Raw genomic sequence first — 22,153 nt, forward strand, 5'->3', positions numbered from 1 at the left:
GGGAATAAATATTCTTGTTTCATCGTATTATACTACCATTGACTTAGTGTGTGATCTTGGCAAGGTCATTCAATACTTCTGTTCTGCGGTTTAACGAGCAACAAAATGCCTACAACACTACAGTATTCTCAGGTTAAGTAGGTACAATATAGAGAAATGAAAAGCTTTATAAAGGGTTTTTCTTAAAAAATATTTAAAAAAATAAAAAAATGTTAGTGTCTCCAAGCATACAAATCACATTGATATTTCTGAAGTTTTACCAAGACACAGTGCCTTGAGTCCATATGTGTAGAGTAGCTCCAAATATTTCTTCCTATTCTCTGATAATTTCTTAGCTATAACTCAAAGCAGTGCAACCCATTACTATAGAACTTCCTGAAACATGATAGAGTAGTAATTTAAATACAAGTTATCATGCTTCAAACATTGTGAAGTTCATCAATACATACAGACTCAAAAATTTGTCAGTCCACATTTTCAGAAGAAAAGAAAAATATCTATTCGGGTCAGTGCATGCAAATCATTTTGCTGTTACAGAGCCAGTGTAAACAGATTTGTTTCAATCACTAAAGTTTAATTTCAAAATAAAAACCAAGCACTGCAAAATACTCTTGCCAAATATAATTTTCAAGGTGGAGTTTTAAGTTTATTTCTTTTTATTAGTGATTAAAAATTATGTAGTTTGCAATCTGTCTGATGATGCCAAGTACAATTTCCCCCCCCAAGGAAAACTAAGAAAGTATTAACATACATAAAAATAAACTGTGACTGTGGATTATTTTCCATAATATAATTTCTCAGTGTTAGAACAAGTTCTGCGACTCAGAATCACAGTATCATTAAGGTTGGAAAAGACCTCTAAGATCATCAAGTCCAACCATCAACCCAAGACCACCATGCCCACTGAACCATGTCCCTTGACTCTGTATATTTGATAGATATTTTGGCAATTGTCTAACCAGAAAAGGATGATGCTTGCTAACCTACAAAAACCCAAGGCAACCATTTCATCTTGTGGAACACGCAAAGGAGCTAGGGGATGAGGACAATGAAACATAGAAGTTCAGCACAAAGCCATAACTACAAAATACAGATCCCTTTGGTATTTTCATTCCTTTATCAAGTGACCTCACAGACTGATAACTAACGCAATAGCATTCAGAGCAATTAGATCATGCAGTTAATACAAAGGCTTCAGAGAAGCTAGGGCTAGGCTTTTTCTGTTTGAAGTCACCTTCGTTTCTAATAAGTAAAAGAAAATATTTTACTCTTTGAATAAGGGAAAATAAAGGTGAAGGTTAAGAGGAGCTGTCATCTTCAATTCCTACTATTAATAGTATTTCTTTTCTACAAATAACCTCTGTTTATTTTTAATGTGAATCTACTATTTCTAGACTGAAGATTTAAATCAGTTCTAGTCAAGAATCACCGCAATTCTATTTGAAATTAATCAAGATCATTTCATTTCCTTTTCTATGGCATTGTGAATCGAACCATGCTAGGATAAGACCTAATATGGACTAGATATATTAATTGATATCATAGGCTGTACTGACACATCCTATTTAATCGAAGTTTCTAGCTAAGATGTTCTAACACTAAGATCTGCCACTTGGAGGCCAGCAGTCATTATGGTGATTGATGAAATTGTTTTATGAATTTAAAACTCTATACTTGAAGAATGCAATTTAATTTCTCTCAGATGAAGTACATGATTGAACTAACATGTTTCTTAAAGTAGAAAAAGTACCACAGAACATACAAGGACAAGAAACCATTGAAGATACAAATGACAAAGTAATTTGCTCTTTTTGTCTACTTTTCTGTGGGAAATTTTTTTTCACATTTGTTAAATTTGTAAGGATCAGTTGACAGTCTTACCTTGCTGGCTATGAGGTAAAGAAGCTCCCCAAGTGCTGGTAAAAGGCATTGTTTCAATTTGCTATTTCTGAAGTTCTCTCTGATGAGTTCAGTTAAAAGTATAACTGCCTAAAATAAAAAAATAAATCATAGAACAACGTGTATAGCTTTTCTCAAGCAAAATGTACTGTTAAAGGTAACAAGCTTTATCTGAAATGACATCTTACTGATATACTCTTCACTTATGCTAAAGAGCCATTTGCAAAGGATTTAGTAAGCATGAGAAGACAAGAACAAATAGTAATTACAGAACAGATTATATACGCAACTTGGAGAAAAATGCAATAAGGAAATAGCCTAGGTGACAAACTGTCAGCTATCCCTTCATCTCTTTCCGTCAGGACAATAAAAGTAGATCTGCCAGGAAACAAAAAGTCTACTTGCTGTTCCTACGTTTCTATCAGAAGATCTAAAAGTTTTCCTCATCATCAGGTTACAAAAAGAACAAACAACAAAAAAAACCCAATGCTGTCTTTTGTGTAGATATTAAATCAGGAGATAGGAACTCTTAAAGTTTTGTCTCCTGATCTCCAAGTTTACTGTCGACTCACTGCATGAGAACTGGACATACCATTTTAGTTCTCTGTACCTCAAGAGTTTCTGTTTGCAAAGTGCATATATACATATAGTATCTATATTGAGGGAGTGGAGGGAAATTGGAAATTCTGATTAATCTTATGCAGGTGACCTAGTAAGAAATCACTTTCCCATACACATATGGAACAGATTTCAACCCAGCATTTACTGCTGGACTCATTCAGGAAACCAAGGATCATTTAGCTACCACATGTTAAATTGAAAAGCATGCTATCTGCTGGCTGGGGTGTGCTCCAATATGTAGCAAGCATACAACAGTATAGAAGCCAGTTGTTTCTTAAATTAAGGAAAGATGGATCTACATGTACCCCCTGCTCCAAAACATTCATGCCTTGCAAGAGTAGGAAAAAGACAACAGTTCAGCAAATATGGATTTAATATACTTCCTATGTCCCTTAAGTAGTTCCTATGACTATTGGGAAGGATTTAGTTCTAATACTTTTAAAGTACTTATGAGATACAGCAAATAAACTATGTAAACAGATACTGTCAGTGAAGTCAGTGATTTCCAATACTTTGCATAATACACTAGGTGAGATCTGAAGTTATTTTTATGTACTTTGTACTTTAAATAAACAGTAATATTGTCCATACTATTCCATTTTAAGCCTTGGAAACAGCCAACTTTTTAATTATTACTTTAAATGTGTAGCTTGCACTACTTCTTTTTATTAAACAGAGAAAGCATTGCTGTAAAGTATCTTAGCCTACAGAAACAGGAAAAAAATAGTGGTTCAGGCAAATAATTATAATTATTGCATATTTCATCATTACACAAAAAACAAGGCAATAGAAACAATCATACTATGATCTCTTTTAGTATAACAAATGGAGCATGAATTTTATTTCATTCTGCTTATGAACTCTTCCCATCCCCTTTAAACAGCAAACACATTATCAGCAGTATCACTGAAACATTTCTTGTGTTTATTTTATGCTCTCGTAGAGAACAATGGACTTTTTAAAAATGGACTTGTTTAAAAATATTTTAAAGTAGGACTAATTCTATGACAGTCCTATCCCAAAGCCATTGAGTCCAGGTCTTAGATATTGATGATGCTACAAATATCTGATAAGAAGCACCAATGTTTATACAACAAAGATCATCTAACTAATCAAATCATAATGAAATAAGTACTGGATGACTGTAATAGACTTTTTATTGTTCTCTTCTAGTTTAAAATCACTTTTTACATGGTTAAACAACAGGGAAGAGTTAATGACCTGAAAAAAAAATTCTCTGGTGTTCTTCCCAGTTGAGCAAGTATTATCTGTATACAGAGCACATGGAGCACAGACTTCCATCACTCATCTCACAGAACTCAACCATTTACAGTCCTATTTGAATACAAACAAGCAGCACTTCAACCCAGGCACAAGGGGTCTAAACAGCAGCAGTTCTGGGAAATCACTTACTTTGTGCAGTCAGTTTCCCAAGATATCCTCAGACTTTGCATATGGTTTAAAAGGAGAACCTGATAGCCATTCTTGCAGACTGGTCTCAAATTAATCCAACAACAAGATATGAATTTTTCAGTTCTGATTACAGCCGCATCAGTGTGGGCTCCTTTCTCCTTGTGTGGAGGATCCAGGTCTAACTCTCTTGAGCATCAGCTTCATTGCATACTCAAAGAACTGCTTGATTCACTTCAGCTGACCAAGTCCCACCACCCTAACACTTCCAAGTGTCACAGTTTTGCCTCTGTTAAGAAGCTTTCCCTAAACAGAAAAAGGTACTCACGTAGACAGAACCTTTCAGAGGAACCATGAGAGATGGCTCAGATAACTGGTTTTCAACACAGCTGAAATACTCACACAGCCCAGTGTGCAGCAGAAACTAATATTTGAGACAGTATATTTAAAATCTGGAATCACCTCAGCTGGTGACCTGGAAAAGTCAAGCAGTTCACAAAATCTAGTTAAACTGTGGTGGTTAATCTGTGATTTGTTTGCCATTATGTGTTCTCTAACTCTTTCATGTTCTTAACCACACACTTCAAGCATGGGAGATTATGCAACAGGGATGGAGTTATAGAGACAGACTACAGCCAGGGTTGAATATGAGGCCACAGAGAGGGAACACATGCTGTTGCTGACTACTGTATTGGGTCCAGCTGAGATGGAGTTTATTTTCCCCATAGCAGCCCTCATAGTGCTGTGCTTTGTATTGGTAGCTAGAAATGTGTTGATAACACACCAGTGTTTTGGCTACTGCTGAGTAGTGCTCACACAGCATCAAGGCTGTCTCATCAATATTTCCCTCCACTCACCAGTAGGCTGGGGGTGGTGGGCAAGATCTTGGGAGGGGACATAGACAGGACAGCTGACCCCAACTGACCAAAGGGATATTCCATACCATATGACATCTGCTCAGCAATAAAAGCTAAGAGAAAGGAGGAGGAAGGGGGGGGCATTCATTATTTACAATGTTTGTTTTCTGGACCAACCACTATGAAGCCCTCTGAAAGGGATTTAATGTGACATGCCTTTGAAGAGATGTGTGGTAACTGAAGGATGTAATACAAAAGTTTTCCAGAGTTACAAAGACACACGCTCTTTACTTTGGGTAGCACAGGAAAAAAAATAATTAAAAGCCAAAACAAGCAAAAACCATCAACACCAAACAAACTACCAACATCAACATTGTGATTTTCTCACAAATCATGAGAAGTGTTTCGCCAAAGGCAAAGGTTATCCGAAATAGTCCTGGCTCTCTACTTTCAAAACACGCTCTCTCCTCCCACTACCTCAAAAGGCCTAGCAAAACACTGTCCTATCTAGTCATTAAGCAAGAAGCAGCTAAAAAGAAAGAGTTATTCTGAGGTTTTTTTCAGAAAGCTAAAGAAAATTGTGATTTTGAACATAAATCCCATTGTATATAAAGCAATGCATATAAATGCCAGAACACATATGTTGGCTGCTGATCACTGCAAAGCAGATATCAAATTTGTCATGATGCATACACCCCATTAAAAATATGTAATACACGTATACTACATACCCACCAATAAAAAAAGAAGTAAAAACATAATTTAAGTTTTTATCCACGAAGAACAACCACATAGCAAACAGGATAACTTAGAAAGTATTTTAACTGAGAGGCAGGAGACAAAAATTCTGTTATTTTCTGGGAGAGGACCAGTAAAAATGTACATAATCTTGAAAAACCAGAAGATAAATCCATTATCATCCCTGACTTGCAGTTCAGAATCTCAGTATACCCTGATATTATCCTGATATGAGAAACTGCCTCAATGCTTATCAGCACCTTATAAGTCACTTCAGATTTCTTGCAAGACATCATCTTCTAGAGATCTTTATCTGAAAACTAGTCGTAGATGTTGCTGGATTCTGAACTGCTTTCATTACAAGGTTTAAAATTTTTTACAATGATAAATTCACGGATGCATAAAATCAGTTGCTCAGTAAACAGCTCTTGTCTCCGAGATCCTTTGCTAATACTAAATGCAATTTATGTTTTCGCAAGTCATAATATTTTTGCAGGTAAAGGTTTGATTCCAGTCTCCAACCTTACTAGCATTTGCATCTATAAAGAAAGAGGCAAGATATTTACACAAAGGCCTCAAAAGCTTAAAGAAAATAATCAGTGAAAATTAGTCTCATTTTAGCAGACTTTGCAAGAAAATATTCTGTGAAAATCCGTCACGGACATTCACAAAAGCATATAGGGAACTGAAAGGTGAATCAGGTAGTGTAAAAAAAAAAAAAATCCAGGAGTTTACAGAGTGTAACAATCATACCAGAAAACAACCATTTCCAGTCCTAAAAGTTATAAAATGTACTCTTCTTTTTTTTTTAAATAGTTTACAGATATATTTGACAGTACAGCACTTTTTCTTCCTCAGAGCACTAAAGAGTTTTTATTCTCACCTTTCCTTGATTTCCCTTCACCTTCTGACCTTATCAGCTTCATAACTCCAATCTTTGTACAGAGAAATCATAAAAACTGGAAATGTAGTCTTCAAATCAAAGCAAAAAGTTCTACTAAACAAACTTTGACCTTCTCTGCTTTTTTTTATGTAATGCTATGTTCATTAACTGCTTTCTTTAACTGCTTTGAGAACATTTCTTGAGATGTTATTAAGGAACTTTAAATAGCCTGCCATTCCAGAGAAAGCTTCACTTTCTTATTTAAGTGAAGAAATAAATGCATCAGTAGTTTTTAAAGCTTCTAATATATCAGCTTGAGAAAGTAGTAGTCAAGTTGATTCAAGTGCAATTCTGCACTAAATTATGAACACATAATGATACCATTCTCCTTTATTAGATTTGCTTTCTATAGCTATACAGAATTACTCTTGCTTTTCTGATAAAATACATATTTTGAGAACTACTTTAACTGTTGAATCAATACCACTAAAAGTACCTCAGCACTGTGGCATTAACAGACATTATCCATATTCAGTTAACACCTCTCAACTTTGCCTCTTTAGACTGAGGGTGAACACACCATGAAATAGCATTTAGACAACACAAAACTGATGAGCCATGTGGTAACATGAGCTGCAGACAATAGTCCCAGCAAACTAGCTAGGGACATTAAATCATCATGATACCTACATTTAGATTGCTTGTTTGCTTGCAGGCAGGACTTGAAGAAAATACAAATCAAATTGTACATCTGCTACAGAGAATCAATGCAGGCTGTTCAAAATTACTGGTTTTAATGATGTATCTTAACCAGCAGAAAACCCTGATTTAATATCAACACTAATCTTGTTTTGGACGTGTAATATTTATTTTCCCAAAGCATGGTTAGGGTGTCATCAAAATTTACCAATTTATTATCTAAAGACATTTATGTATGCAGTCCTAAAGTTTTCAGAATCCTATGTTCTATTAAATAAAATCGTCAATTAAACTTCGTATTTAGTAAACTATTCCTTTACTCACTGTACTAAGATCTGTTTGGCTGCCTTACTACTCAATTGTAGTTTTTAAAAACTGTCATTAACATTAAATATACTGGGTAGATTATCCATCTTCTGCGGTTTTTTGGTTGTTCATTAAAATTAAGAATTTAAGATTTATAATTAATGAAAATTAAATCAAAGAACAATATTTTATATTGGTGAACAGAAATTACTGTTTCTTATTCTCCTTCAAGATTTTAGGATTAGCAGACCTAGTTATTGTTATTAGGGCAGCATAAATTTTAGGTATAGTAAGTTCACTACCTGGAAAAATGCACAACAGAAAAATCAAATTTATTCTAATTACATAGTCTGACAAATAAAGTCTCCTTCTTACCTATAGTACTTTTTTTTCTTTTCAACCTGCCTACATTTTCGCTTTCAGTGAAGTAAATAGTATGAACTGCAAGTCCTACACTGCCTGGTAAAAGCATCTTAAATTTAGTAAAATACCTACCCCTTTTACACTAGCTGTCAAACTGGATGGATATAGTATAGTTATAACAAGAGAAGAAAGAAGAAAGATTCATATCTAGATAGACAGTCATTACCTTCATTTACAACAATAGTGCGTGGAGTTGATATATTACCTGTAGCGGATTCTCAACCCATTTCAAGCTATATCCGGAAGTTTCCCTGCAGTTTTAGGAATCCAGAAGTGAAAATTACAGCATATTCAAGACGAGAAGGTATTTTATACCTTAAGATGTAAAGTGGCAATGTATAGATTTACAGTATTACTCCATCTTTGATCTATTAGTATGACTGTCAGCAAGTATTAGTGGAAATTAAAACATATTTGTAATTCTGCAAACCCTTACAGTGATAAAAAAACTGGCTATGCCTCAAACAGAATGGAAATTACTTTTCAGTTCATTTTCTTGTGAGTATGTGGACAAGTAATGCTAAAGCAAACGCACTTTCCTTGGAGAAAAGCACTCTCACTAGGCTAAGAAAGTTAAGTACACTGTGGTTTTATTGCCACTAACCAGAAAAGAAAATACAGTAATATTTATACCAAGTACTCACCTTTAAAATGATGCATTAAAAAAAAAAAGTTCAGCCTTCTCTGAAGATCTTGAGCATGTTGCCTACCTCCCTTCTCAGTAGAATATGAATAGTTAAAACATTACAAGGGATAACTGTACTTAATCAGGAGTTGGATCCATATGTACTTGTGATCTACTCAGCGAAAGCTGGTTAAATATCCTGAAATGAACAAGTGGCTTGACTGAAGAGTCAGGTGGTAAGAAGGAAACAGATACTTTTGTCAAACAGTGCAGATACAAGAAGAAAGGATCCGAGTCAGTGAAATATTCAGGTTTTGCAAATTTTGTGTTCAGTACAATAAACTGGGTCATGGAATGAGGAAGACTGAAGGGAAGTCTATCAGGCTATGGACGTGGTGTTAATGCTGTCCAGAATGCAGAAAAAAGATAACCAAATGTACAACATATCACACAATTTATGCAAAAATTTAAGTCCTCTAGCGCTCCTCTAGGGAGCAATATAAGATGGATGTGTGACATTTTTCCAGGTGGAATACAATGCAAAACTGATTCATCATGAAAACTCTTATCTTTTCAACTTTTACGTAACTGCTGTAGGAAGAGGTCTTAGGAGACAAGTAGCCAACCAGATGTCATGAACTCAAATGGAGGCTCCATCAACTCGCTTTGGAATCAACTCAGGATCCCAAAGGGATACAATCAGACACAAATAGTAGGAATATTAACTTACAGATCTGTTGTATTTACTAGCAAATCAAAAATGCATTTAAAAGAACTGTCTACAAGCTTTGGGTTTGGTTTGTTGTTTTTTGTTTTATTTTTAAGAAAAAAGTTATTTCTTCTCCTTGTCTGTCATGAAAGATGTATTATTACATGACCTCAGTTGCAGATGTTCATGAATATATCTGATTTCCACCCCAGCCCTTAAGTTTGAAGCTTTTTAATGACAGGAAGAACCAGGTAAAAATATTTGCTTCAAAGAGTAGAGAGATCCTGTTTTCATTTTTGCCAAGGGCAGGAATGAAAAAGATTGCTGAGAAGTCCAAAAAGTGACAGGTCCTGAATTAGAAAGATTTCTGCCTTCAAAACTGAGGTCAATGGCAATCAGCTGGAGCTGGTTTACATCTAAAGATGTAAACTTGAACTAAAAATCAGTCTTCACAGAATAAGATTCAGCACGAGCATCCAAAGAAGAAGTCTTTTTCTTTTTTTTTTCCTTCTCTTCCTTTTTGTTTCCCAATATTTAACTATCGTCGTAATATGCATGTTTCTACCATTCACCCTTGCCTTTTCTGAATATCATGTTTCTGGATTTTTATGCTTTTCATAACTCTACATGAAGTTACTCTAAGTCATCATCTTCTGCTTCCAGGCAGTGGGCCTGTTACCCACTTAATTTAGAAACCATGCTGATGACATTCTTGAAGACCAATGTCCATCAATAAAACATCCATGTAGGATATTTCAGATTAAAATATGAGAAATTCTATGTAGAATTTAGAAATTCTATAGAGACTGAGGATTTTCCATAAATTTTCTTCGAAATTAATTCCCTTTATTGATTATTGCAAATTCCTTCATCCTGCTCAGTGAAGATGCAAACCAGACCAAACAATATCTGGCTAGAAATTTCCTTTTTCTCTACAGATTCCTTTTTTAAATGTGTTTCAGACTAAAATCACATTTTTTTTTTTTTTCCAAATAATAGCTGAAAGAGCTGGTATTCAGAGGGAAAGCTAGGACTACAACCAATATGCAACTGATGTTGCCTAACACTGAGACTGAGCCTGATTTGAGTGTCTTTTAGTGCTAGAATCAGAAGGCAGCAGGAAATTAGGCTTTTCAGCTACGACCAGTGTGCAATTTCTATCACAAAAACATGTTGTAGCCTAATTGTGTCAATCAAGCAAATATGTGCTTTAGAGGAAAAGGCTGAATTTTTTTTCTCCTGTTATTAGTCTATGGTTTGATTAATTTGCAAGTGCAAGACCTTTTGTCAATCCAAGAAATGAGAGAAACATAATATTTTCAAACTATTCATTTTGATGTTTACCTTAATTTTCATTTTCTGTTCTACAAAATTTACCCACAGTATGCCAGTGAAAGTAACAACAAAAATAGATGCTATAAGCAAAGATCAAAGTCTATCCATGATGCCAAAAAATACTAGTGAAAGAACACATCTTATTTAAATCTGTATCACATGTGACAAATTAATCTCTCCTTCTGTCCCATGATGCACAACTGAACAAGATTTTCGACTCTTACTTTTGACGTGTTGTTTTCATGAAAACCGGGGTAGCATAAAAAGAAAAGAGAAGCATTTATACAATCATTTCAGTATTGCCTCCTTCCCTGCAATCATTTGCATCATTACCTAATTTCTACCAAACTAAGCAAGAGTGAAAAAAATGTATAAATGAATAGATGTATTGGTGGGTTTTTTTTGAAACCTCTAGAAGCAAAATAGCAACATAAAAGTGACAGAAGGACTGTGGTACAAACTCATATCTCATTTCTTTTTAAACAGAGAATACATATATTAAAACATTTTGAACACACTACACAGAAAAAGCTTAGAGATTACTCTATTAAGTATCAGAACACACCCTCCTAAACCAAGAGTTTTCTGTTTAAACTTTGTGATAACTAACAAAGGAAGAGGTGAATATGCTAAATGATAGCCTTTATGTAATTAAGTTTAAAATTCAGCCAGCTGCAAGTCAATTAATGAGAAAGCAGGCTCCATTAGCTGACAGATCTGCTTGTTAGCTGTAAAAGTAAGGATTGTTCAAGTATCCCCACTGCATTTTCTACATATGGATTTAGCTGCCTATTTTAAATAGAGAGAGGGAATTGCAGGCAGTAAGTGCTCTTGGGGCTTTAGAATATTTGGAATTTTTTTCCTCTCTGTGAAACAGTTCTTGGTGCTCTCAAGAGTACAGGCTTTACCAAGAAAGCTAAGGGCATACTCCCAAAGGTAACTGGTAAAGTGGCTGACAGTTTATTTGTTAACATCACATTCATTTAGTACTGCTGACAGGCTGAATCTTTCAATTTTTAATGCTGCAGGATAACCACCCTTATGTTTTTGTGAAAATAATAGCAAGGTACCTTAAATTTCCCATATGGGATTTGATTTTACTTATCTTGATTTTTTTGCCTTTAATTTAAGAAAAACATTAAAATGCATATTCAATTCATCTTGCTCTGTGTGTGTATGAATAAAGCCAAAAAACTTTTAAGAAATCACAGAACATTTTCAGTTTAGATTCCCAAATACAACCAATAAAGGCAAAATTATTCCATGCATACACAGAACAGGACACAAGTATATATTCTAAAGCCTCAGAAAAGCGATGCCGGAGGAGGGACAAACTGAAATTAGTTCAGCAAAAGCCCACATAGTACTACAGTCAGAAAAACTAAGCTTCCCACTGCACGGTACATACATAATAAAGGTAGCTGTCAGATAGGTGGTACGCTTCACATAATCATCATTTTCCTCTGAAAGTAAGTTAACCTGAAACTGCTTATCACCTAGGATGAAGACAAAAAGGTAAATCCTATTCAAGAATCCTCCAGCTGCCTTCCAAATCAAAGAAGCTTCCAGGTTTTATTCTTTGCAGCCCTAGGAAAGGATGGTTTGCACAAACTAATCCATGAAGTATTACTTTCTTCTCTTACACTGCTTAAGAACAACCTCTGCTCTCAGACAAACATGAAATTGGTAGACTTAGGGAATGAAAAGTTAAAACATACATAATTATTTATAGAAGTTTTCTATGCAGCTGAATTGAAGGAAGAACATAACTCAATGTTGACACTATAAGCATTACTTATTAGCCTAACAGTTATGTTTATCTTACTTTTTTAACAATAAAAACTATTGGGTCAAGCTCTGTTTCTTAGTAAGTTTTGCACGGTAGGAATTTCTTTGCATATTTCTGGTTCTGAAATGGAAAATAAGAGATGATGTACCCCAGTTTTTTTGGAACAAGTTTAGTCCTCACTAGACATAATTCCCATTAACATTGAAAGAAAATATTGATTCTACACTTGTCATGCATGTAAAACTCCCTTCAATGGGAGTCAATCATCTTTAAAAGCTACCTGGGAATAATCTCGGACAGAGGATTAACCAGCTTAAAACGTTGCAATTTATTTGACTACCACAGAATTTAAGTTAAAAAAAGTATAACAAATAGTAATTTAGAAAGTTATTATTTTACAGTGGAAAAAATACTACTTTTACCTACAAATGTAAAATATTTTAACTAAGTAGGACTTAAAACTGTATTCCTCGCTGTATGTTTACATTATAATGGATAGAATGGAAGAAAAAAAAAATGGAATTACAGACGTCATACAATAGAGTTTAAGCAGCTGCATTTTAAACTGTATATGATGATTGTTTTATGCTAGCAAGTAAAATACCGAGATCTTAAGTTTCAAATACTAGTTGTAGTGTTAAAGAAGTCATTATACAACAGCATTTTTGTGAGATAATTATGTTTCTTTAGCTGTGGTAATATGCAACTGTAAGAGAGCAAATGACTATGCAATGTTAAAAAAATGAAAAGCTTAAAGCAGAGCAATTGAAACAAGAAACATTTCCCACTTTAAAAAGAAATACAGTGGGAAGTGCCACAGGTACAGAAAACAAAGTTACGCTATGCTTTAAACAGAAATCTCACAGCTGGTGTTACAAAAATATTACAGTAGAGACAGGCGAAGATATCAAATGGTTAGAATCAACAAAAATCTGTGATTACAGGAAAGCATATATGCTGAAAATATTCCTACAAGCTGTCTGGTGAAACATGAAATGCTTCCATCATTATAACCAATTACAAAGAATCCTTTTAAAGTGTTCTCTGATGTAAGATGTGTTATTCTAAACATAAGCAACTTAAATATGGAAATCTTACACCTGAATTGCTCATCAGTTTCACAGCATCTATACATAATAATGAAGGTAACTTTTTTCCCCCCAGTGTTTCACTCCAAAATGGAAGTTGATTTTAGTGTTCTACTTTCTTCATACAAATAAGTTTACTTCTGAAATAAACAACATAAAAAAGTTACACAGCAATATTAAAGGTAAATTAGTTCCCCCGGTTATAAACATTCAATAAACATAAAAAATAACTTGACATAAGTCAATGTGTGTATTCGTTATAAACCAACTGTGCCAGTAAATTAAGGTTTTGTATAGCTATATTTTTATCCTAATAAAAAGTGTTACTCAATTGTTTAAAATCAAGATGTATGGAAAGAAATCATGATTTCACAAGACAAATCTTTGTCAATAAAAACACAAGATGCTAAGCAGCTGCCAACTGGATCAACACTGCTTGTTGGCTTTGTGAGTGGTCAGCTCCAGATGCTTTTTAAAGAAAAGGTACAAAAACCCTCAAAATGAGCTTGGACACCCTAGTTAAAATTATCTCCTATCTCCAAACAGCTAGGTACTGACATTAAATCTGAAGCGCACCTTTAGAGGCTTTCAGAAATGTTTTGCTAGCACTTGCTATTGTAAGCCTGATACTCCCATTACCCATATCAATCAATACTTTAAACTCCTCTGAAATTTGCCAACTTTCCAGCTTTCATGTTCTCATGTGGAAAGGCGCCTCTTTGTCTCATTATGCATCCTCTCATTAGATCTTAATTTGCCACTTTTCAACTTCATAAAGTAGCTTTATTCTTAAACTACAATATAGGAAAAACATTCCACCCTGCATCACTCAGCATTTGAGGATAATTCAAAGACATATTTTTACTAATGAATCTGACACTCTTCAGTACCCTCAGAGGTCTTTTATTTATTCATTATTCTTGTTTTTCCTCAAAATCATCTTTAAATCCTACAGTGCCTTTTTTGAGATAGTGGACTAGAACTGGACATAGTATTCCAGTAAAAGTTGATGGTGGGGATGTCTCCCCTCTACTTTAAAACCCAGGCTGATGTAATATTGTGGGAGGGGTGGATTTGAAAAAAACTGGACACTGAGCCACAATCTCCATAATATCTAACAGAAATCCCATGAAACAGCTATTGAAAAGATGGGAAAACAGTAATCAGAAAATACTTTGAAGTTAGAGTTGGAAATAGATAGTCATACCCAGTAACTACAGTTTGATACTTCTGTACCTTTAATGTTATCTGATTGGGAAGCTGTTTTCCCTCATAACTCTGAATCAGTATCTGGATGCCCACTGATTTCCTAAAGTCTTTACGTGGATGTGAATTTAAGGTCTGCCTTTTCCCCTAACGTATGTTATCCTCAATTCTCCCTTAACAAGCTTCTCTCTGAAGCTTACAATAGTCCAGGTCACTATTGTAGTTATGATAGAAGTAGCTGATGGAGAACATCGGCTCGGTGTTTTATAACACCGATTTAGGAGGAATATAAATTATGCTTAGAATTCTGAATGAAATATTGAAAACACAGAAAAAAGTCTGCCAGATAGCTTTTTACCTTCCAGAGATGTATATATTTATCCACTGAAAAAAAGGATCCTAGGGGCACAGTTCTTCATTATCCCAAAAATAACAGACTTGTAGAAAAAAACCCCACAGCATTTTTGCTATCATAAGAACTAATTAAATTGAAGACTATTGCAAAGAGACATACTGGCAGCACCACTGATGTCATTTTAATGGAAAAATGTACTATTTCATCTCTCAAAGAAAATAGAGTAAATTTAATGGACTATGAAAACAGTGCCAGTTAAATGTCTTTTAAAAGGCTACAGTTTTTGCTTTGGTCAGGCAATTAATCCAAGAGAATTGCAAAAAGTTATTTAATCCTGCAATCAGCAATGTAAGTTTTCAGTTACCTAGCTGAGAATTTACTTGTTTTCCACTACCAACTTGGTTTAGACTTCAAACATAAAGCACGTCCAATTAATTGATTTGATAAAATTCATTTGGGGGGGGGGGGGGGAAGAATCTTCCTGCAATTATGATAAAAGGTCTTAATATCTTCTCCAACAATCCAGAACTGCCATGCTTGACAGATTCATTGTTGTTAAATTTAATTATATTTACATTTTCTGTTTATTAACTTGGAAGACTTTTCTCAAACACACCATGAGTTTCTGCCAGCAGAGGCTAATTTACCTGAGAAATTTTTGTTTTCCTCCCATGTGCTCCTGGCAAGTATATAAGCTATATGCAGTGGATCAGGTTGTTGAAAATAAATTGAAAAAATTTATTATAGTGGTTTAAATTTTAGTAAAAGTCACTCAAAAATCTTAAATGGAATCTCTTCTCACTGTTACCAAAGTATTAAGTAACAATCCTCATTATGCCAGAAAGATAATTTTAAGGTTTTAAAATAATCATTTTACAAAACAATAGACAAGTCTGTGTGTGCTCATGTGTAAGTATTTACACACACACTCTGCTACAGCTTCTGTCTCCTGCCTACAGAATCTTTTTAACTGGGGTGGGGTTTTTTTGTTTTTGGGGGTTTTGGGGTTTTTTTTCACATAAGAGGTATCAGGGCAAAACAAGGAAGTGCCTTCGGAGGAAACAAACAAAGATACCCTAAAATTATGATCATTTGTGAACAGACTCAAAAAATTATTTTTCAATAAAAACATATAAATAAAAACAAATAAAACTAAATAGGTTGGGAATAAATGGCCAAATGAAACCATTTTTATTTGGTTCTCCTTACAATATGGGCAGATGTAGATAGACCTAGAAACAGGAGTTATCAGAGACTTAAGCTAGGAACATGATGTAAAAGTGGCATTCTGTAAGAATTCGAATGACAAACTGTAGACCTAGACCAAAGTAGATACAATCAGACTAGCTAAAGTCTACATATGAGTTTACAGGTCATAAAACTGGACCTGTAATGATGGCAGCTACTTTGCAACTGTAGAAAACAACAACTAAATTGTATTTCAAAAAATCAGAAATAAAAAGGCTCAAATTATATGGAGTTTTAATTTGGATGGAAACAGAAATCAGAATATCCTATTGCTTTGACAAAGGAATCACATTCTAAGCTGAGTATTACAGAGTTATTCTAACATGCTGTCATTCTCCATGGGATATTTAGTTTCGTAATTTAGCAATGGAATTCCATAAGCCAAAGACTTTTTGCAAAGAAACTTGCAGTGTGAAGGCTGTAGCACGTTCTCTGAGCCCTTTAAACACTCAGTAGTTCAGTCTGTAAAAAACCCAGGCACAGCTGCTTAGGTCATAGTGTGAGACTGATATTCCCAATTAGCAAGTTTAAAAGAGGTAAGGAAAAGGACTAGATTTTTGCCTCCAAAAGGACAGACAGAGAGCAACTCAATAGGTGGAGGAGGCTGGTCTCCTACCAGACAGAGAAGGACACTGCTCCCCAGCATGGAGGCATTCTGTGAAGTTGCTCTATCATCTCTTACTAAAATAAAAGACCAAGTCTGAAATTTCACATCTGAGTGGCTGTGTCATAGACAGTAGAAGGCCCGATCTATTCACAGAGAGGAAAGAACAATAGCTTCCTTTAATAAATAAGACAAATTAGACATACATGGCAGCAAGACTCCCTAACTTGGGAATAATTTTTCTTTCTGTAAGATGAAGAATAAGCACATTTTTCTTTCCAAGAATCCAGGAAAGAAAGAATCTCTTTTTTTTGTAGAACCTAGTTCCTTAAGAACAAGTTTCAAAACCTAAATACAAAGATAAAACTTTAACATTTAGGTGTTTTCCTAAGATAACTAGGAATACATAGGAGGAAATTATGTTTCAGAGTTGTAAAGGGCAATTCCATGGAAAAAAAAGCCTTACTAAGCCAGGGAAAAAAAGGTGACCTGTCAACAACTTTCATTGCAACTGCCAGATAGAAGTTGTTACACATAAAATGTCTTTATTTTCAATATAAGAATGTGATTTGAAGAAAAATATACAGGACATCAATTTCCCCATTGTATTCTAAGATCAGTCTCATTTTTTCTAATCAATGCAGTATTCTTCTAAAAATACTTAACTGGAAATAGATCAACTGCAAGTGAATTCACAGGTATAAATATTCATTTATTATGATTTTTTCCTAATATGACTTACATATTAGAATACATCAGCAGAATAAAGATAGTGCACAGTTCCCCAGTGACATCTTTGTCTTGTCTGTGAAATAGTAGTTTACTTGCATTTTATTTTTGCGTTTTAGTGACCTCTGGTGGTTACATTCGAAACAAATTGCTGTTCACCTATTACCGGAATAAGAACTTTTTTAAAAAAATTTAAAAATGGGAAAACCATTAATTGTTCAAAGAAAAACAAATTAAAGGCTTTTGGCATACAGTATGTGAAAGTTTACTTCAGCCTGTAAAACGAGGATGAGGTTTCTTTTCTTTCCTAAAGTTTTTCTGCTTCTTCAGGACTTAATGTTACTACTATTTCACAAATCGTTTAAACAACAACAAGGTTAATGGAGCAGATTCAACCTCAAAGACAGAGGAACTCTCCTTAAATAAGTGTATAACTGGGTAGAAGACAGTAGGGGGTAGAAATGAAGAGCCAGACTTTAATATGTAAAGGGCCAGCAGTGGTGTCCTGCACGAGTCTCTATTAGGTCCTGTGGTACTTTAAAAGCACAAAAGAAATCACAAATAACTGGATGAGTGCATAATGACGTAACAAAGAATTGCAAAGGGGCTGTGATTGAGTGATAAAAATTGGAAAGAAAACTTGGTCTACGTAGCATGGTACACACGGGGGCAAAAAAAATTTCCAGAATCACATCTTCACGAGCTCTGAACTGACTTTTCACACTTGGGAACAAAATTTTGGGGCTATAGGAGATAGCTTTACAGAGACATCACCTCTGCCTAACAGGGGTCAAAAAAGCAAACAGTATTAGAAGTTACTAGGAATGGAGGAGGAAACAAAATAGAGAAACAACTACCAATAGATAGATCACTCATATATCTTTAGTCTGTAAGACCTGGATCACAGAAAATCATTTTAGATTATGTTGTTCTGACTAGCTACAGCTTGGTTTTGACATTTCCTAAATCACGGTGGCCACCAAGAAACTTCAGCTGCAGCATCAGCTGGCTCATATAAGACGATAAATTACAGTGTTATATTTTAATACAGTTTATAATGCTGGTTCAAAGGTTTGTTTTGTGGTTTTTTTGTGTTTTTTTTAAAGCATCACACAACAAACAATAGCTGACAGTCCACAAGAACGTTCAACAAACTCACAGGTTCATCTAGTTCCTTTGCGGGGAGCAGAGGGGAACACGACTCTGTAGGTGAGAAATTCCTAAATGACTCCTTCTGACTTTTCCTATAAATGAACTATCAAGTTTTGTGTACTGCCTATAGTTATCTGATTTTAGATTACATAGGCAAAAATAAATCTGAAGACAGGAAAATACTAGGATTCAATTTTTTTTCCTCATTCTAATTTTGTGTAAGTATTCAAAAATATTTTCTAAATTCAGATATATTAATTTGGGAGAAAAAAATTGGAATGAATGTCATTACAGCAAGCACAATAGATGCCTTTTGAACAGTATTATAACTCGGATTTCTTAATTTTAAAAAATAAATCCTTATTTTCCCAATGAATGTATATAAAAATTAATTTTAATTCACAAAAGAATGGGCCCAGAAAGTTATAATGAAAATGAATTTTCCTTTCTAGTCCTTCAGTTTAAATGTCACTGGTCTCAGATTTAACTTGTTTTTTGAAATATATGCATATTTCTAGAAATGCTAAATTCCATTTGTGAATTATTTCTATGTTCATATAAAAAACAAAAAAACTGGAACCATTTTGAACAAAATAATATTATAGCTCAATGTAGAACTACTTCAATCTGTTGCTTTTACATATACAAAGCAGACTAGGATATCCATTTTCTAGGATGGAAACTGGGAAGCTAGGCAAACTATTGCTGAATATATTAGTGCTAAACACCTAAACAAACACCTAAAGCCAAAAGTTATATGGACATCTCAAAATTACTTTTGAGTATTTTCACTGGAACTTTTAAAAGTTAAATATCAGAAGAATCTGCCACATACAAGAGTGCACTTAAATTGTGACCTGGAATTCAATTGACATGCAACTGTCAATACTGAAAGGCTTTGACCAAACTTCAATGGACTGCAACCATAAGGACTCTTTCCCTACTTTGTAACTTTATAAAACAAACAAAAAACCCTAGGTAATAACAATAACGTTTTGAGTTCAGCTTTCACTACAGAATTGAAATGTTAAGCAACATCGCAAGATAATCATAATAATTCTTAATATTCAATAAGAAGAAACCAGAACGACCTAGAACAACAAAAAAATCCTTAGCTGCATTGCCAAAAAAGTCACCTATTAACCAATAACTACATGTACCTACACGCCAGATCGGCACGGTATGGAGGCATACATCTGTTTAGCAGTTGTTTCTCACATTCAAACACCCATTACATGCAAATCCTGACTTCATCTCATGAAGTAGAAATAATGTCACATTCACACTTTAAACAGGTATTAAATAGCAGATTCTGTCAAGTTTATGTAATTTGTGTGCATGAGTCACATGCAAAAGAGGACAGTAAGATCACTTTGTCTAATCAGTCTTCTGTTTAAGTCAACTACTGAGCATGCAAAATGACAAAGGATTAAAAAGATCTTTTCTTCTCCAAAGAAAATGACTTGCCCTTCATTACATGCATTCTTCAAGAACTGTGAGGAATCTCAAACTAGTCCCATCTCAATTACTTTTTGGAAAAAAGGATTTCTAAGAATCAATTGTACTATTTTTGTATTAATTACGATAATTCCATTTCAGGATAACCAAATATGCCAACATTTTCTTCTTGTTACACGCACAAGAAGTATGATAGTGACTACTTAATGTTCTGAAAAGGAGAGAAGAGAGTTTTATCATTGGTGCGTAGTTCTGCCGCAGGTTAGTAAAGATCAAAACCACAGCTACATAGAATAAAATCAGAAGTTTATACATTTAATTAATTGAATTGATTATAGTCCCATTTACACATATGAGAAAAAATAAAGCAGGGTAAAAAAAAAAAAGCTGTGAAAGTTTCTGATGTAAATAGTAAAAGTAGTAACAAAACTACCACCACCACCCTCCACCTAAAAATAAAGGAAAGTTACCTCAGAAACCGGTACATTTTCTCCAAGTTCAGATGCGTGCAATGCCAGTAAACCAATCACTCGAGCAACTTTGGCACGTCTGCATATAAAATAAATTTTTTTGTAGGTGCAGAAAAACTATTTCAAAAATATCACAAAAACAATTATGTCTTGTTTATATTTCACACAGATTGCTAAGGGTAGGAAATATTTGAAATGCTATTTACAGCACTTATTTTTAATTTCTTTGTATCATCAAGTTATTTCAGTATTTCAGCTCAATTTAGCAATAAATTCATGCATAAAGACATTTATTTCCTTTAGCACTGAAGAACAAAGATTCTTTAGTTTTAGTCTTACTAATCAGTCATGCTCATGTTCAGTTTTCTTATAACACAGAAAACCCCTATAGATAATTTTAAACTTTTCAGAATAGCTGACAAAACAGAAATCAAATCTGTATCAGCAAATCAGTTTTAAATGTTTCACTAAAGAAAAACTGGAATAATAAAATCAACATTTATGAAGCAAACAGCAGAGGGCACTATCACATTGAAATATTTCTGACAGGCATTACAGTTATTGTATTACTATTATGGTATGGGTTGGTTTATTCAGTGATTTTAAGTAACCTTATTTGATACACTAAATCATATAACTTCTAGATAACATTTCAGTGATTTTTCTGTAATTTTTGGTCCTGTGAAATAGCAATGTATTAATTCAATGCTGAAAAAATTCAATGTTATATACACCATCATACTTCCAGTCAGGTACCACAGTGATAATTTCATATTTGAAAAAATTAATTTAAAATAATTGTTACTTACATATCCCAGTTGGCGGCTGCACGCAGCTGCTGTATCAATATAGGAAACTATAGTTTAAAGAAGATAAACAAACATTAGTGATTTTCAGTGATCTGATATGCCCTAATGATAGACCAAAAAAATCAAAATATCAGTAATTTCATAAAAACGTATTGGGATAACATTTGCAAAACGTATTATCATAGACAAATACTGTAGATATTGTCCAAATATTGATTAAAAAAAAAGGCTGAGAGTAAAATTACGATTTCTTTCTATGTTCCCTTAAACTAAACTGCTAAACATGTATTAGTGTGTTTAAAACCCATTTTTTCGTGATGAATAACACTATGCAGAGGAAAAAACTCTGATACTTTTCTACAAACACAGAGATCATCATATAGTATTATCCAACAAGTACTTAATAAATGAAATTTATTTTGTGAGAATGGACAAAAATAGTTGGCAAATACTAGAATAATGAATGGACTGTTAACACACATAATCACATAATAATTATGAACCAAACTGCATAATTAATAACTCATTTCTAAAACATTATGTTAATTGGCAATTCAGTTATCAGATTACTGTCCCCCTAAAAAGATTCTCCAATGATAATGGAATACACCTTCCAGCAATTCTGTTTCCTGTTTTCACAAGAATTCTATGGCATAAGACCTTCTATTGCTTCCAATCTTAATGTCCTTCACTGAAATTTTCTGGCAGTGCAACTTTGCTCTTAGTAGCTCTATATCCAA

The 22,153-nt window shown here is 34.0% G+C and overlaps 1 protein-coding gene across 2 annotated transcripts in view; it reads right to left on the reverse strand.

Annotated features, from left to right (window-relative positions):
• ULK4 (unc-51 like kinase 4) overlaps positions 1 to 22,153 on the reverse strand; it is a 252,655-nt gene that overhangs the window by 209,413 nt on the left and 21,089 nt on the right. For both annotated transcript variants that reach the window (XM_059818887.1, XM_059818886.1), the window contains exons 15-17: positions 21,414 to 21,460; positions 20,605 to 20,683; positions 1,882 to 1,989 (exon numbers count right to left, since the gene is read on the reverse strand). In XM_059818887.1, coding sequence (XP_059674870.1) covers positions 1,882 to 1,989; positions 20,605 to 20,683; positions 21,414 to 21,460 — 234 coding nt within the window. The remainder of the gene's footprint in view (positions 1 to 1,881; positions 1,990 to 20,604; positions 20,684 to 21,413; positions 21,461 to 22,153) is intronic.

This window comes from Gavia stellata, chromosome 6, assembly GCF_030936135.1.
Source record: "Gavia stellata isolate bGavSte3 chromosome 6, bGavSte3.hap2, whole genome shotgun sequence".
In the NCBI taxonomy this organism is placed as follows: domain Eukaryota; kingdom Metazoa; phylum Chordata; class Aves; order Gaviiformes; family Gaviidae; genus Gavia; species Gavia stellata.